The following is a 15,224-nucleotide window of genomic DNA, read 5'->3' as shown; positions in this document are numbered from 1 at the left end:
TCACGTGAGGGTTTAAATTTTACCTAGAACACATTACATACAAGGAATCCTAATTACTTATGACACTTAGTTATTCGTTAATATTCATCTAAGCTTTTTAGTTTATTTTGATGATTACAAAAATCTTTTATGGCATCGACACTGAGCCATTCGTTGAAATTCATCTACACTTTTTAATTTATTTTGATGATTAAGAACCGGATACATGTATATAAGATATATATAATAGATTTATATTTGGCAAAGGTATTCAATTAAATTTGACCGGTGTTTCGTGTCTTGTGAAATAGGAACACCATGCTGTCCAATTAAAACCAAATCGATTATTCGTCGCTGACTCCGTCGTGACAGCGATCGTGAATTTTTGCTTTTCAGGTTTTTTGTGATTAAATTTAAACGTACGTCCCGACGGACCCGCTTTACCGCAAGTTCGCTTTCTTGCCTTTGTCCTCTTTCGCTCTTTTACCACCTGGCCCTGCCACTTCGCTCTCTTCCCTCCATCCCTCCGGCGACTCACGCGGATCCTTTTCCCCGTGACGCCGCCGGACTCTGGTCTTCCCTCGACCTGGCGCATGCGTGCTTCCTTTCGTCCCCGTCTGCTATCCCGATCGCGTGTCGTCTCCCCGCGCCGATTAGCTACCAGGGTTTGCTCTCTGATCTCCTTCTTACGTTTCTAACTCATGGAATGATCTGATCCTCGGTTGGGATCCTCTTCCGGGTCTGGCATTCTTTTGATTTTGTGACGCTTTTACCGTTTTCCTCATGCTTAGTCGCTTCATTTTGCGTTGTCTGTTTGGTTGGCCAGCTTATCCGATGGAAAGATGATGAATTTATTTCGAGTTTAGCTGCTTTCGTTTCGTGATCTTGTCAAATCAAGTAACGTTTTTGGTGAAAAGAGAGTTTGCGATGTTTGCTCGTGAAACATGGAATGATATCTTATTCATCAACTTGCAAAAAATTCCGGATAAGAAAAAAAAACTAATACTTTTCTGAAAAATTATTTGTTCTTTCCGATGTTTATCTGGCTGCAGGAGGACAACAACAACAACACAAAGAACACTTCGTGGAAATGACATTAATCTTTTTTTTTTGTTGGTATCTATTATAAGGGTAGTTTTTTTTTTTTTTTAATTCCTTGTACCCATAAAATCTCTCAACTTTGGCTCTTCAGGTCTGTACTCAATGAACGCACATTTTCTTTACCTGTAATTATTTGTAGAAAGCCTTTGAAATCTCTCCTTTCACTGGGAGACAGGCACAATTTGTTTGTTGATTGTTGAAACTTCTACCGAGCAGCAATGTATACATTTCATTAATCAGTCTAAACTTTCTAAGAAATTGCTAATATGCGATTTGTCTCACTGCTCCATTGCAATATATTGCTTTCCATCTACTTAATCTTTTTTCCATTTAGACTTTTTAGTTAATATACCAGTGCTATTTTTCTTCGTTATGATAAAGATATTATTGCCACCATTCGCCATATTAATTTGCAATTTTGTTGCTTCACCATGTTTATGAACTCATACTGATATTTTGAACTTATTATGAGTTGCACGGACGTGTATTTGAATGCTCTTAGTTGCTTCCTAAATGGTGTGGGAAAATGCAACTCATTTCATACCACAATAGCTAGGCAGCTGGGAGAAGACACCTTGTATACCTCTAGAAGCACTATGAACTATGAATGTTGAGGCGTGACTGAGGCGAGGACACACTCATCAACATTCCTTCAGCTTGCTGGCATTGGTTTATGACTCTGATATCAAGCTAAGAGCAAAACATATATTTAGTTATTAAAGAATACCATCACGTATATATAACCCAAGTAGGATAATTCATCTGTAAAATGAATAATCATTGTGAGACTCTTATTATTTATTCTAGCACAGAATTCTTCTAGCCAAATTTGCGTACTTGAGTGAATTTTAGACTGTTCATGGTTGAGTCTCTTAGGAACGCCCTTTTTTATACTAATCTGGAAATTTAATTCCTTTTTGACCATTGTGCAGGCTGTCATAAGTTAAGATAACTGGCATGGGAACACAAGTTCAACAAGCTTGCATTGATGCACACAAAGCTGAGATAGACACAAGAGCTCCTTTTCAATCTGTCAAAGCTGCTGTCAGCCTCTTTGGTGAGGTAGCATTCACATCGACAGTGAGAAAGCCGAAGGCTCCACCTATCGAGGTATACTTTCCATTTGTATTCTATTTAGGTTCAGTATGTTTGTTTTTCTAAATGGCATTGAACGTTTTGAAGATCATACCAAACATAAACAATGTTGAAGATGATGAAGTGGTCTCTGTGATTTCATATAATATACAAACGTTGCCCACAGCTGTTCTTCGTCCTTGTTATTGTAAAATTATCTCCAACTGTACATTTGAATTCTCCATAAGCTGTTGGATGTATGTTTTAGCTGCTAACCTTTGACTTTAATCTGAAAAATGCTAGATCTCTAAGAGTATTTCTCCACATAGGGTCATAAAGGATTGTTCAAGAAGTTATTGTATCATTGGCATTATACATTTAGTAACTAGATTTTGTAATTTAGTTACAATGCTGTTGTTAAGGGCTCTCTCTTGGCGAAGCTAGATTTTTTATTTTGTCATGATGCTATTTGGATATATAAGTTATAGTAATCTAGTTTGTATATGGACAGTTGTAGTCTAGTTTGTGTATGGACAGTAGTCGATTGTTTTCTTGCAGATATTGTGGGTTGACCTTTTTCATCATTTAACAGAGAGCTTTAACTAAGGAGACCCAGCTTGACTTGGCTAAAAAAGAGCTTAACAAGTACAAGGAACAACTTCACAATGCTGAAACAACTAGGATCCAAGCGCTTGTTGAATTGGAGGGTGCTAAAAGAACTGTCGAGGAACTGACCAAGAAACTAAATGAGATAAATGAATCAGCTTTAAAAGCAACAGAGGATGCAAAAAGTCAAACCAAGAAACTTGAAGATGCGAATTCTGTTGAGAGTATTGGCAATAATAGTGGCAAGGAACAGGAATTTGACAATGCAAGGGAGCAATATGCAGTTGCCATTGCAGAGCTTGATGCAGCAAAGCAAGAACTTAGAACGGTTAAGAGAGAATTTGATGCGTCCATGGAGGTGAAGCTCAATGCCATTCAGCAAGAAGATCAGGCAAAGAAGTCTTTTGATGCCAACACTAATAGGGTTGCTGAGCTTTCGAAAGAGATTTCAGCTGCTCAGGATTCACTCACGCACGTGAAGCTTGCTACTAATCAAGCTCGACAAGAGTTAAAAATTCGAATGGAGAAAGATGCCACCCCAAAATCCTACAAACAAGCTCTGGAGGGAGCTGAAAAGAAATTGGCATCTTTGAAGAAAGAGTTTGATCCCGAGGTTAATAAGAACCTTGAGGCTAAACTGGCTGAAACTAATGCCGAGATTGAAGCTGTACAAAAGGAATTAGAAGATGCCCGGATTTCAGCTTCGGGGTTTGTTACAACATTGACTTCCGAGCTTGATGGAGCTAAAGGGATGCTTCAGAAACTTGTTGAAGAAGAGAGTTCACTAAGGAGTTTAGTGGAGTCACTAAAGCTTGAGTTGGAAGCTGTACAGGAAGAGCATGCAGAACTCAAAGAGAAAGATGCAGAAACTGAATCTGTTGTTAGTAACCTTCACGTCAAACTTCAGAATTGCAAAGCTGAGCTTGAGGCAGCTGTGATTGCAGAATCAAAAGCTACTTTAGCATCTGACGATTTAGTGTCCGCTCTACAGCAGCTATCTTCTGAATCGCTGACTGCATTGCAGGAAGCAGAAGAAATTGAGAAGACTGTTGAAGAGCAAAGGGGTGAAGCGAAGGTAACTCAAACTTTTTTGGTCGAGACAGAGGAGAAGTTACAGGTTGCCTTGAAGAGCGCTGAAGAAGCAAAAGCAGCAGAGACAAGAGCCCTTGATCTCATCAAAAAGCTATCTTTGAAAACAAATGTTGCTCAGGCATCAGCTTCTGAGTCTGGAGCTAACGTAACAATCTCAAAAGAAGAGTACGAGGCATTAACCAGGAAAGCGGAAGAGTCCGAGAAACTGACAGAGATCAAAGTTGCTGCAGCATTAGCCCAGGTGGAAGTTGTGCGTGCAAACGAGACTGAAGCAATTAAGAAACTTGATGCAGCTAGGAAGGAGATAGAGGACATGGAGACTGCCACGGAGGAGGCACTGAAGAGGGCAGAGATCGCTGAGGCTGCGAAGAAGGCTGTCGAAGGAGAGCTGAAGAAGTGGCACGAGAAGGAACTGAAGAGGGTCGCTGAGACTGCCTCAATGATACTGGCCGAAACACAGATTTCAACAGAGACATTGCCACTGAAATCAATGGTGCAGAATGTGAAGACATTAGAGAAGACTCATGGAAGCCGCAAGGTCTCGAAACAATCCTCCTCGAGAAAGTCACTCTTCCAAAACCTCAGCAGCATATTCCACAGGAAGAAGAGCCAAATTGATGGCAGCTCTCTGGACTATCCTCCATGCAAGAAGCACGTATGATCCTTGTGCTACGCAACCTCCGCTTGTATGATTCAGTAGCCCACTTTTTAGACGTTCCGAGAGCTGTATAGGTGTGAATGATTTGCTCTTGGGTCAGTTGTGAATTGTGGATTCATGTTCAGCCTCCGTTGCTACAAGCTCATCACTGTTGAAGTCTTTTTGCGGTTACGACTCTGCGCCATTTTTAATGTAGTGATTGTCCAAAGGGATGGTTGGCAGCGCGCTTGGCGAATTTTCTTTTGAAAAGGTTTATAAAGGGAGCAATTTCTGATGGACTTTGGTTTGATTCGATGTCTTTGTCTGCTGAAATTTGTCAACTGATTTATTTACTGATAAATAAATATTCTTTTAAAAAAAAAATGTTTGCGGGAAAGCTTAATCTGTAGGTCCAGTCGGCAGATGACCCAGCTGACTAATTCATAAATTTAAGAATTTTAAAATAAAAGATAAAAATTTAGGGAATTAAAATTTTCTATACTTTTCTGTTTTTTTTTTAATTTTAATGAAAAAATAAGTTGGACTCAAACCAAGTTTTGGCTCCTTTTTGACACCAGTGTTAGGGCTGAGCTCGAGTTTAGTTCGACTCGATTTATATTAATTTGACTCGAGCTTTAATTTATTTGAGCATGTAGAGTGAGCTTGAGCTCAATTTTTAATTATGGGCTGGAACTTAATTTTTTTTAATAAATAAATTTATATATTATATATTATAAAAATATATATTAGGCTAAATAACTTTAAACCCCCTTATGTTTTCCTTCCAAAAACAATTTACCCTCCTATATTTAAAAAATGACACTTAACCCTCCTATGTTTAAAAAAAAAGATAAAAAATAATAAATGATCAAAATAACCCTTACTTTGCTATTTAAATGTTAAATTATGGCTAAATAACTTTAAGCCCCTTTTTATTTTTCATCCAAAAATAGTTTCCCCCTGTATTTAAAAAATGACATTTAGTCCCTATGCTTTAAAGAAAAAAAAATAATAAATGATCAAAATTATTCCTTTACTATTCTAAATGTTAAAATTATTCTAATTGAAATATCTTTATTCAATGTAACCTTAGTTTTTTAGAAAAAAAAAAAGTAAAAATAAAAAATCTCACATAATCGTTGAAAGCTTAATCTTAACCAAACTTGATTGATGTATAGGTCAAAATTTTCACTTGTCCCTAAAAAAGTTCTCACAAAATTTATACATGCACCAGTATAAATAATAGATAAGCAGCAACTCTAAAAGAAATGACTATTAAAAAACTCATTCCACTACCCTTACCAGATAAAAAAAACCAAAATTTTAAATTAATGAACCAAAATCAAATAAAGATGGAATAAAGTTCATAATTAAAAATCTCTTTCTCATTATCAAATGTAACATACAATAAAACAGTAATGAAGTGTTGGTGTGACAATGAAGTATTCCTTATAAACCAAAATTATTATAATTGGTGGCAAAAAAAAAGGTGAATACGCTCGCTCCCAGCGCCCCTGCCAACTCGTCCCAAGGCCAACACGGAAGAGGTAAATCACGGACGGCTACTAGCCTTTGGAACCAAAATTGTTATAATGAAGTATTACATTATAGCATGCTTTTCAATAAAATAAGGGTTATTTTAGTTATTTATTATTTTTTTTCTTTTTTTTAAAACATAGGGGCTAAGTGTTATTTTTTTAATATAAGGGGGTAAATTATTTTTGGATGAAAAACACATGGGGGTTAAAAGTTATTTAGCCTATATATTATGATTCATTTAGCTCGACAAGCAACTAGTAATAATTAGACTCGAATTCAATTCAATTTCTAATAAGCCGGTTCCAACTTGACTCAAGCTTGATTAACATTAAAATCGAGTCGAGTTTTTCATGAGCGGCGCAGCCCTTATTTCCGACTGCCTTCGGCGACGATTCCTGCCTTTGTCTTTCCATTTAAAACCCTCGGAATCGGTCGACGAGGGCGGGGAGAAGAAAGGCGAACTGATTTGCAGGTATTCTCCCTTCCTTCCTTCCTTCCTTCCTTCCCTCCTCGTCGATTTGGAGATTTTTTTTGTGGTTCTCTCGTCCGCGAGTTCTTTCCCGTCGTTGTTTCCGTTGTCGGCTAACTTTCGAGATTGGCGATTACCATCCTCACTGCGTTTGTCTCGTTGTTTAGCTGCAGAAAAGGGTCTTTTTGGGGGGGCCATTGAGTAGTTGAGAATCTCCATTCTCTCAGGGCATTGCAGGTGAGGGAGAGAAATATTGGCTGTATTTGACGGCTCGTTAAGCATTCATTCCTCTTTCCACAATTAGAAGCACGGCTCTTTACAGTGTGGCCGGTAATCAGATGAGGTGTTTGAAGAAATGGATTGCTTCTCCTCCCATCAAGTTTGCAAAAGCAATTCCTTCTCTTTTGGCATTTCGGAATCAGGGTTCTCAGAAATTGGTGAAATATGCCGTGAACAGCAGTTACCCTCCGCCAGGGAACGCCCTTCGTGAACTCTTGCAGCCATTGGGCATGGGAATTACAACTATGTGGGGATGTTCATCTGATCCAAAATGCGAAAAAGGAAGCTTGCAGATGGGCTTGAATAGTCGGCTAATCGCTCATCGTTGTTTTTCATGCCCAGCAGGGAAGAAACAATATTTTAGCAGGGCTGCACGGCTTTGGATTGAAGAAAAGCAACAGGAGAAAGCAAGGAGTAGGAGAAGCAAGAGACAACCTGCACCAAGTGGCAAAGTTGGTGGCACTTTCTCTGTTACCTTTTCTTTTCAGTTCTCCTTTAGTAAGTTAAAATTAGGAAAGCCAAATCAGGTTGAATAAAGCTTTGTTGTTTACAGAACTGTGCATGGTGGTTTTCTTATCTTGGTAGCTGTGAGTTCAATTCCATCACTGGGATATGCTCGCGTTTGTAACTTCTAAGTTTAGTTTCTTGGTCTAGTATAGTTTTAGACGTAGTAGGATCTCCATGCTGCTAAACTGTCTGGTAATGCAAATAGGCCACTTTTTGTCAATGTACTATATTTTACATGCCATCAATGTGATGCGAAACTCATCTAGATCTGATTTGATACCATACAGATTACAGTTCTGTTGGAGATGCTAAGAAAAATCCCAAAAGCATTCTTTTAATAAGAGTTGTCTATGTTTTTTCCCTTGTTGTACTGTACATATTTTGATTTGTCCTTGCAAGACCTGGGATTTAGTGATCGTTTGTTTTTTTCCTTTCCTTTTCTAGGTCAAACTTGCACCACTTCTTTCCAGAGATAGTTTGATTATTGTGAGAGACATAGAATGGGCAAACGTCATGTTCTCTTTTGAACAGGTAACTGGAGTAAACTTTGTGTGAAGCATATGTAGTTTCTGTTCTCCAATATGCTTGTGAATTGTTCATGCACTTAAATCTTCTTTGTGAAGTTTAATCTGTTAGAAGCTTTTACTATGCTTATGCAAAGTAATTATTTCCCAAGGGAGAGTTTTGAGGCTCCTTTTCGTCATCTAGTTAATTTTGCCACTATCCTTTTAGAAAATTCGAGTTCACTCTTATGGAGTGTTTGGTAGGTGGGATAAGATTATAGGTGTAGGGATTAATGGTGTGATAAATAATCCCTTGGGGGAGCCAATGATTATTTATCACACCATTAATCCCTACACCATCACACCATTAATCCTAAGTAATACCTTGGGAGCCAATGATTATTTATATCTTTAATTACGCCTTTATTCTTATCCTATCCCACCTACCAAACACACCTTTAAAGTTAAGCAGCTTGAGGAGTTAAAGGTGTATGGTTTATCATGATCAAAGACGAGGTAGGCATTTTTAACATGAGGAGTTATAGGTGTATGGTTTATCATGATCAAAGATGACGTAGGCATTTTTAACATGAGTTATAGGTGTATGGTTTATCATGACCAAAGATAAGGTAGGCATTTTTAACATGAGGTAGCATGGTTGTATGATTTTCTAGTAAGGAGGCAATGATAAAATGAGAGAAAATAGGTTTAGATGAAATGTACATGCTCTAAAATGGGCAATGAATTTTATAGTAAGAAGATTTAAATCTATTAGTGTGGAAGGCGAAAAGAGATGGATTGTTCAAACAATAGTCAATTCAATACAATATCAATCAAGCCTTATCCCACTAGGTAAGATCGGCAAACAAAAAGTCAATTCAATAAAAATAATAATTATTAATTTGTAAGTACTATTTTGTTATGTTGAGTTCAATGGAGGAAAAAAATTCATATGAGCGACTCTAAATAGTTGGGACAAGTACAATTTGACACTTTGATGGTGATGATTAGAATTATAACTGGAATGAAAATCTTGCTCTAGCAGAATCGCATGTTGGAGAGAAAGAAAGTTGTAGAAAAATTGCAAGTCAGAGTGAAAGTATATTGCGCGCGCCATTTCTTACCAATTCATATTGGTAACGGTATGTATGGTACAGAGCTGGTCTCAATCTGACCAAAGCCTGGAATCAGTGTTACACTGTGATATTAGACAATGTTCTCAAACCATCGTTTATAAGAATTGTTTTGCTAATTTTTTGTCCTTAGAGAGAAAGATCCTTATCCATATATCTTCTCATGTTGCAGGAGAGTCGCTATCAAATAATGGACCCTTGTTATCCTCAGTCAGTATGTGAATTTTTCGCCTCTATTAAACTGAGCTTAGTTGTTTGACTTTGTTGCAATCTTTGTTTATTAATTTTGCCTCTTTCCTCAGCCTGTTGGTTTCATTCAAGAGAAAAGTAATGTCATCTTCAGGCAGGTATGTAATCTTGAATCCAGCGTCTTCATTGTTGATAGCTAGTGAGCTGAATGTGGATTTACTATACTTTTTTTCTGTCCTAAATTGTCACTTAAAATCAATTCGAACATAAACTTTCAAATGTTTAAACAATTATATTTTTGTTGTGAATTAACACAGAATAGTTGATAGTTTAGTAAGGTTGCATTTGAATCAATGTTGGCTATTTGCTAAGGTAGATGCTACATCACTCCATTTGCTCTTACATGAGAAAATTGTCTTCCTAGATCTCATTTCAGCTATCTCAAGATTCTGAAGACAACATTCATATGAGTGCCTTGAGTGGTAGCTAGAGATTGATAGATTACACTCGCAAGTTGCAACACTTCATCTGTCCTCTTAGCCACCTTTATCATCTGGTCATTGATGCCCATCATTAGAGTGATGTGATAATCTCACATAGTGCCTAAACAAGGTTCATTATACTTCTTGCAGCAACTTAACAGCCTTCTTCAATTTAGCACCTTTGCTCATTAACACTTGTACTGCTCTGCAGTCTCTATAATCAACAAACTAAAATCAACCAACAAATATAAATACAATTTTGGGATGTCATGGTACTATATTTTAAATCATGCTCAGTGTTCATCCATAAGTTAAATTATACAATTTATTGTTTGTGTTTTTTTTTTATTTTATGTGGTTCTAAAACTCCTTATAAACCAATTTTGATTTTACATAACCCATCTTAATATTTTTCTGAATGTCTTGTTATTTTAACGTGCCTCTTAGCTACTTCGTGGAAGACGCCCATTCATCGCTTGCATGTTTGATGCTATGGGTAATGAAGTATTAAGGGTATGAAATTACCATCATGTTCTAAAAACATTAAGCACTAGTTTAAGTATATTTCATTCAACTTAACACTGTGTTCACTGTATCTACTTTGGGTTTAGGTTCACAGGCCCTTTTGGTGGATAAACAGCACAATATATGCGGAAGTAGATGGTAAGGTAAGTAAGTTATGATGAGTGGCATTTATGTATATAACCTCAAGCTATTACAAATTGTTCAACAGTTTCAGCTTCTTTTTCCTGTAGGAAGTTGGTGTAGTCCACAGACGCTGGCATCTTTGGCGGAGAATTTATGATTTGTACTTAGGGTACTTGATTTATCTAGTTCTTTTGCATACTGATAATAATGGTATTTCCTTTATTTTGTTTTTTCAATGTGATCTTAATTATCTGATGCCAACTGTGTGTATATATAAAGGAAAGATATGCTGCATGCCCTGTGTGCAGATGGGGCGTGCGTGACTGAGGGCGCCTACCCACGTGGCACCTGCCCTCAGTTGCACACCCCTGTCGCGCACACAGGTATTCTAGGTAATTGATGACACACCCTGTAAACACATTATTTGGAACTCTATATGTAATCATAACTCAAGGCCTGCCATTAGTGGAACACAGGTCCAAGGTGAGAACAAAAATATTAAGGACATCAGATGTTGTAATTTCCTAAGGCTTAGCTAACAAATTTTAGGTTGAGCATAAGGCTAATTACCAAGATCCTATCATGGTAGGAGTTATATAGTTTGGTGAATCAGTATCAACAGGATTATTCTATTTGGTTAGATTAAAGTTGACATAGAAAAGAAATATAACCCATAAATAATGAAAAAATTATTTATTGATCCACATTTCCTGTTCTGAGCAAGAATTAATGTTGAAAGATTACCTTTTGGCACACATTTCACATTTGTTTTCTTCATTTTTTATTGTTCATTTTGGAACATCAAAGTCTTTTAGTTGGAAGCTGCACAAACTTATATAGGTCACTAAGCTGATTTTGACTGATTTTGCTTTTGATACCATAGAATGCAATAAAATAGAACATCCATTTTTGTTTAAAGAACAACCATTTTGTAGAGAAAAAAGAAATATCCTACATAGAATGTAAGTGAAAATTATTTAGTAAGAGCACTATGAATCTAGAACACATGTATTAATTATATAGCAGAGAAGAGAAATTTGTAAGTAATTTATATAGGAAAATGCATCTATAGGGAGATGAATAACACATTAAATGAAAATTTTGGAGCAAAAGATGGATTCTAATTAAGTCTATTTTTAGGATCCGATGATAATTTCAAACTGTGCCATACCTCCCTTTTCTCAATTTTGTGACAAAATATATTTATTTGCCTACTCTTTTTTTGTTGTTATCTTGAATCTATAGAAACAAGCAATTTGCTGTGGTTGAAAATCCTGGTTTCTGGAATTGGACATTCACATTAAGGGATGAAGAAGACAATGCGTTGGCACAAATTGATCGTAACTGGAGAGGTGTTGGTTTAGAGGTAATCTTCATTTGTTATGTTATATATGAATAAATTGACTTTCTACTAGTTTTTTGTCTTTTTGTTTCTTTGAAGCTCTTCACTGATGCTGGTCAATATGTGGTTCGATTTGGGGATGCTGATTCACTTCCTAACAATAGACCTGGTTCAAGCGTTAGTGCAACTAAATTGTTTGTAGATCTATGAATTCCATGTCACGTAACCTATTCTGTCTTTGTTTCAGGAGTTTGAAGTTTCCCGCCCATTGACTCTTTCCGAAAGAGCTGTGGCTATTGCTCTTGCTGTTTCTCTGGATAGTGATTACTTCTCACGGTCACGGGGAGGCTGGTTAGATAACTATTTTACCAGCATTTAAATACCTAAAGTATCTGTAAATGTTTAAAGTTTAGTACTTATTTTTTTCATGTTGCTTTTGCTAGATTGGATTTGCAACTTGTAACATGGAAAGCTTTATAAAATATCCAAAACCCATAACTAGCTAACAAAGGTTTTGGCTGTTGTGCTTTCTGAGAAGTCTTGAGATCAAATTCTGGTTTGACAAGTTATAGTAGCGCTTGAGAAAAAAAATTAGTGCATATGAAAACTTGTCATTGGATCCAAGTTGAGATGAGGCAACTTTGGTTTAAAGTTTGGATGCAAACAATCTTTGTTAAGAAGAAATTAGAGATCATGGAACCAAACTTCATTCAGGAAAACCTCTTGACCCAACATAATATATTTGAGTTCCCCTTCCAAAAATAAGGAAATAAAGAAATTTAATTTGTTACAGACTTCTTGTTTGGCTAGTTTGAGACTACTATCATATATAGAAAGAACCTGAAAGGTTTCAAGGTCTTTTTGCTTATTTTGTTTAGGACATTAATTATTTTTTCATTTCCTCCCAATCTGGAATCTGAGCTATAGTTCTTCTTTCATGTTATAATTCTTCAATTCATGTTTACTGAGGCTATATGGGCTGCAAGATTGAGGTGTAGAACATGACCTAACTTCCCAACCATGCCGTTTAGGTAGGTATTCTTATTCTGTAAGTCTAGACAGTACTTTTCTCTGCTACTTGTAGTGTTACCATGGCCATCTCTCGACATTGCGGTTCTACTGAATTCATAAATCTGTTTTCTTCCCATTCATGCTTTCTTCTTCATAACTTCTTATGTAGATCCGCTACATTAACGACCCCCTTAGTGCCAGCCCCATGGATATGGAGGGAGGTACATGTAGGTACACAAGCATAAGACGCATGGTGGGGTAAATCTCAGGTCGTCAGTTCCCGAGTCTGTGCTACGCCCTAGGGGCTTCTTCTTCATAACTACTTGATCAGTTGAGAGGTGGATCAATTTGAAGCTGATTAACTTGACATCCCAGATCTATCTGCCCTAAGATGGAAAACGTCTGCCATTGGTTATGGTTCAATTAGAGGAGCTTCTTCTCATAGATCCTAGTATAATCTCCACACCTAGAGCAAGCTGCCTATACCAAGATCATTGTCAATGGGTTGAAGAATCGGTGACTTATTCCTGGTACCTGTGTTGCTAATTAGTCTTTTAAATTTGCTTGTGAGACTAGGCCTTTTTTTTTAAAAAAAATCTATCATTAGCTATCATAAGACCATTGCTTGGTTATTGAAAGTTCTGATTGGTGTGTGTGATACCATAGAAGTCAAAGATTTAGAATAGTTGGTCTATGTGATATCTTAAAAGGGTTTGCCTGAATGATTCTTCAACAGGCAAAGATCTAGAATCATGTATGGTCTGTGTGAGATCTACACTAGGCAAAGATTGAGAAGAATTATCAGTTCGCATTAGATTTGTTTGTTCATGCAAGATTTGCAAATTGTGAAGATCTAGAAGAAAGCTTGGTTGATGTGTGACCAAGAAGGTGAAAGATTAAGATCACTTGGTTCCTATGAGATCCATGAGTAATGTCTGTGGGAAGAGATCTGGAAGAATACATGGTATGTTGGGTATTTGCTTGCATCTTGTCAGATCTGAAAAATGTGGAGCCCTAGATGAGCACTGGCTTTGCATGAGAATTACCAACTCATTATGATTTCCTTAATCGTCTTTAACAGCTAATGCACAAATACAGATTCATGGACACAAGCAATGGACTGTGAGCCCATGATGCACTATCACATTGATTTTATGCATTGCATGGTATTCTATATTAAACAGGCATTTGATGCACTGTATTAACCAGATATTGGAGCTTTATCTTACTCGATGAGATTGGGTCATGGAACAAGGGGTAGTGCTGCAATTCAGAGCTGCCCAGATATTGTAGATGTGAGGTCATTGCGTGGTCTTGCAGAATCAAAGGGTAGAGGGGTGAGTAGGTTGTGAACAGTATGGAATTGTTGTGCATAGGATGTGCAAGGGAGAGGGAAGGGGTTTTAGGGATTAACAGGTTGGTTATGGGGTCGGTTTAAGTCAAACAGGTATAACATGTAAACAACACTTGGAAAGTGGAAATCACAGTCTCTTCTTATATTAGAATGAACTTGGCTACCCATTATGAGAATTTGGAAAACAACCGGCAAAATGCTAGCTTTTGAATCATTAAACATATCGTATTGTGTTTTTCAAATTCTGGGTTGCTACATTTGACATTTATGCTTGTATTATCTTCACACTAATGGGTGTTACCTTGATTTTGATCTCTACATACTTATCTGAATGTAAGCTGCAGGTAGTTGTCCGATCAGCTAAAAGTTAATTAGTATTTAAAAGGATCTAATAGTTTATGTTAATTCACTAAATTGATTAAAAGGATCTAATAGTTGAGATTTCAGCTGAAGTCCAAGAAGAGTAGCTCTAATTTGATTCCCAACTGACAAATATGTTTCTTCTCAGGGCATTCCCATTTCTCGTTGCAGAGTAGAAAATGGAACCATTTAATGGAAAATGTTGCTGCATGTTCGAAGAATGTTCGAAGAGGAGCTTACTTCTGCAAAACAGCCATCATGATCTTAAACAATCCATATCATTCGTCTCAGCAACTACGCAAGGTGGGTGTGATTCTTGTGCCCAAATTGATCTGCTTCGTTGTTGAATGAGTTCATTATAACTGGCGTAATAATAAATTCAGAGCTAGGAAAGAAGCAAATGAATACTTGACTCTTGAATTCTTCCTCTTCCCAACTACTTCTGTCTAGTGTTTCATTGCTTTGCTTCTTTTTCTTCTCTGAGGAGATAAATTGTAAGTTATTATTTTGAGGTTTATCTCTATTTTTCTTGTTACTCAAATTATATTTGATAAATTATCAAAACGCGTAGAAACGTTTTTGAAATATTTAAATTACGTATTATAATTTTAAAATGATAAAATTACGTATTCAATATCCATTTTGTCCCTCCATCAATTTACCGAATTGATTGTTACCAATCGATTCTGACTTTTTTAAATAATTAAAAAAATTTGTTGATAATAAATTTATTATTTTATCAAATTAATATTTGAGAGTATGAATATAATCAATAGATTTAAACGTACATATAGGATTTTGTTTCATGTCATTTCAAGTTTTTTAGGTTTATTAGTTAGTTTTGGATTTAAAAGGTTCTAAATGATATGTAATTAAGTCCTATGTGTTTATTTCTCTTGATTGTATTTATGTTCTTAAA

At 36.5% G+C, this 15,224-nt stretch overlaps 2 protein-coding genes across 5 annotated transcripts; both read left to right on the top strand.

The window, feature by feature from the left end:
- The first annotated feature begins 449 nt into the window (after positions 1 to 449).
- On the top strand, positions 450 to 4,718 carry LOC122024348 (WEB family protein At5g55860-like). The gene is made up of 3 exons (XM_042582962.1): positions 450 to 644; positions 2,013 to 2,190; positions 2,747 to 4,718. Exons 2-3 carry the CDS (start codon positions 2,038 to 2,040, stop codon positions 4,511 to 4,513), a joined length of 1,920 nt encoding a protein of 639 aa, XP_042438896.1. The 5' UTR covers positions 450 to 644; positions 2,013 to 2,037; the 3' UTR covers positions 4,514 to 4,718.
- Positions 4,719 to 6,354: 1,636 nt separating this feature from the next.
- LOC122024133 (altered inheritance rate of mitochondria protein 25-like) lies at positions 6,355 to 14,846 on the top strand. 4 transcript variants are annotated; one of them, XM_042582688.1, is made up of 13 exons: positions 6,355 to 6,500; positions 6,665 to 6,734; positions 6,820 to 7,228; positions 7,728 to 7,814; positions 9,092 to 9,133; positions 9,222 to 9,266; positions 10,038 to 10,103; positions 10,202 to 10,258; positions 10,346 to 10,407; positions 11,484 to 11,604; positions 11,680 to 11,757; positions 11,828 to 11,931; positions 14,454 to 14,846. In XM_042582688.1, exons 3-13 carry the CDS (start codon positions 6,836 to 6,838, stop codon positions 14,479 to 14,481), a joined length of 1,083 nt encoding a protein of 360 aa, XP_042438622.1. In that variant the 5' UTR covers positions 6,355 to 6,500; positions 6,665 to 6,734; positions 6,820 to 6,835; the 3' UTR covers positions 14,482 to 14,846. The 4 variants fall into 4 exon arrangements, with proteins under 4 accessions (XP_042438622.1, XP_042438620.1, XP_042438623.1 ...); XM_042582686.1 differs by having other exon boundaries at positions 6,665 to 7,228; XM_042582689.1 differs by having other exon boundaries at positions 6,375 to 6,500; positions 6,725 to 7,228.
- Positions 14,847 to 15,224: the final 378 nt, after the last annotated feature.

The sequence above is a fragment of the Zingiber officinale genome, chromosome 9B (assembly GCF_018446385.1).
Source record: "Zingiber officinale cultivar Zhangliang chromosome 9B, Zo_v1.1, whole genome shotgun sequence".
NCBI lineage: Eukaryota > Viridiplantae > Streptophyta > Magnoliopsida > Zingiberales > Zingiberaceae > Zingiber > Zingiber officinale.
Note: the sequence above shows the minus strand (reverse complement) of the source record. Positions and strands in the feature narration are given on the sequence as shown.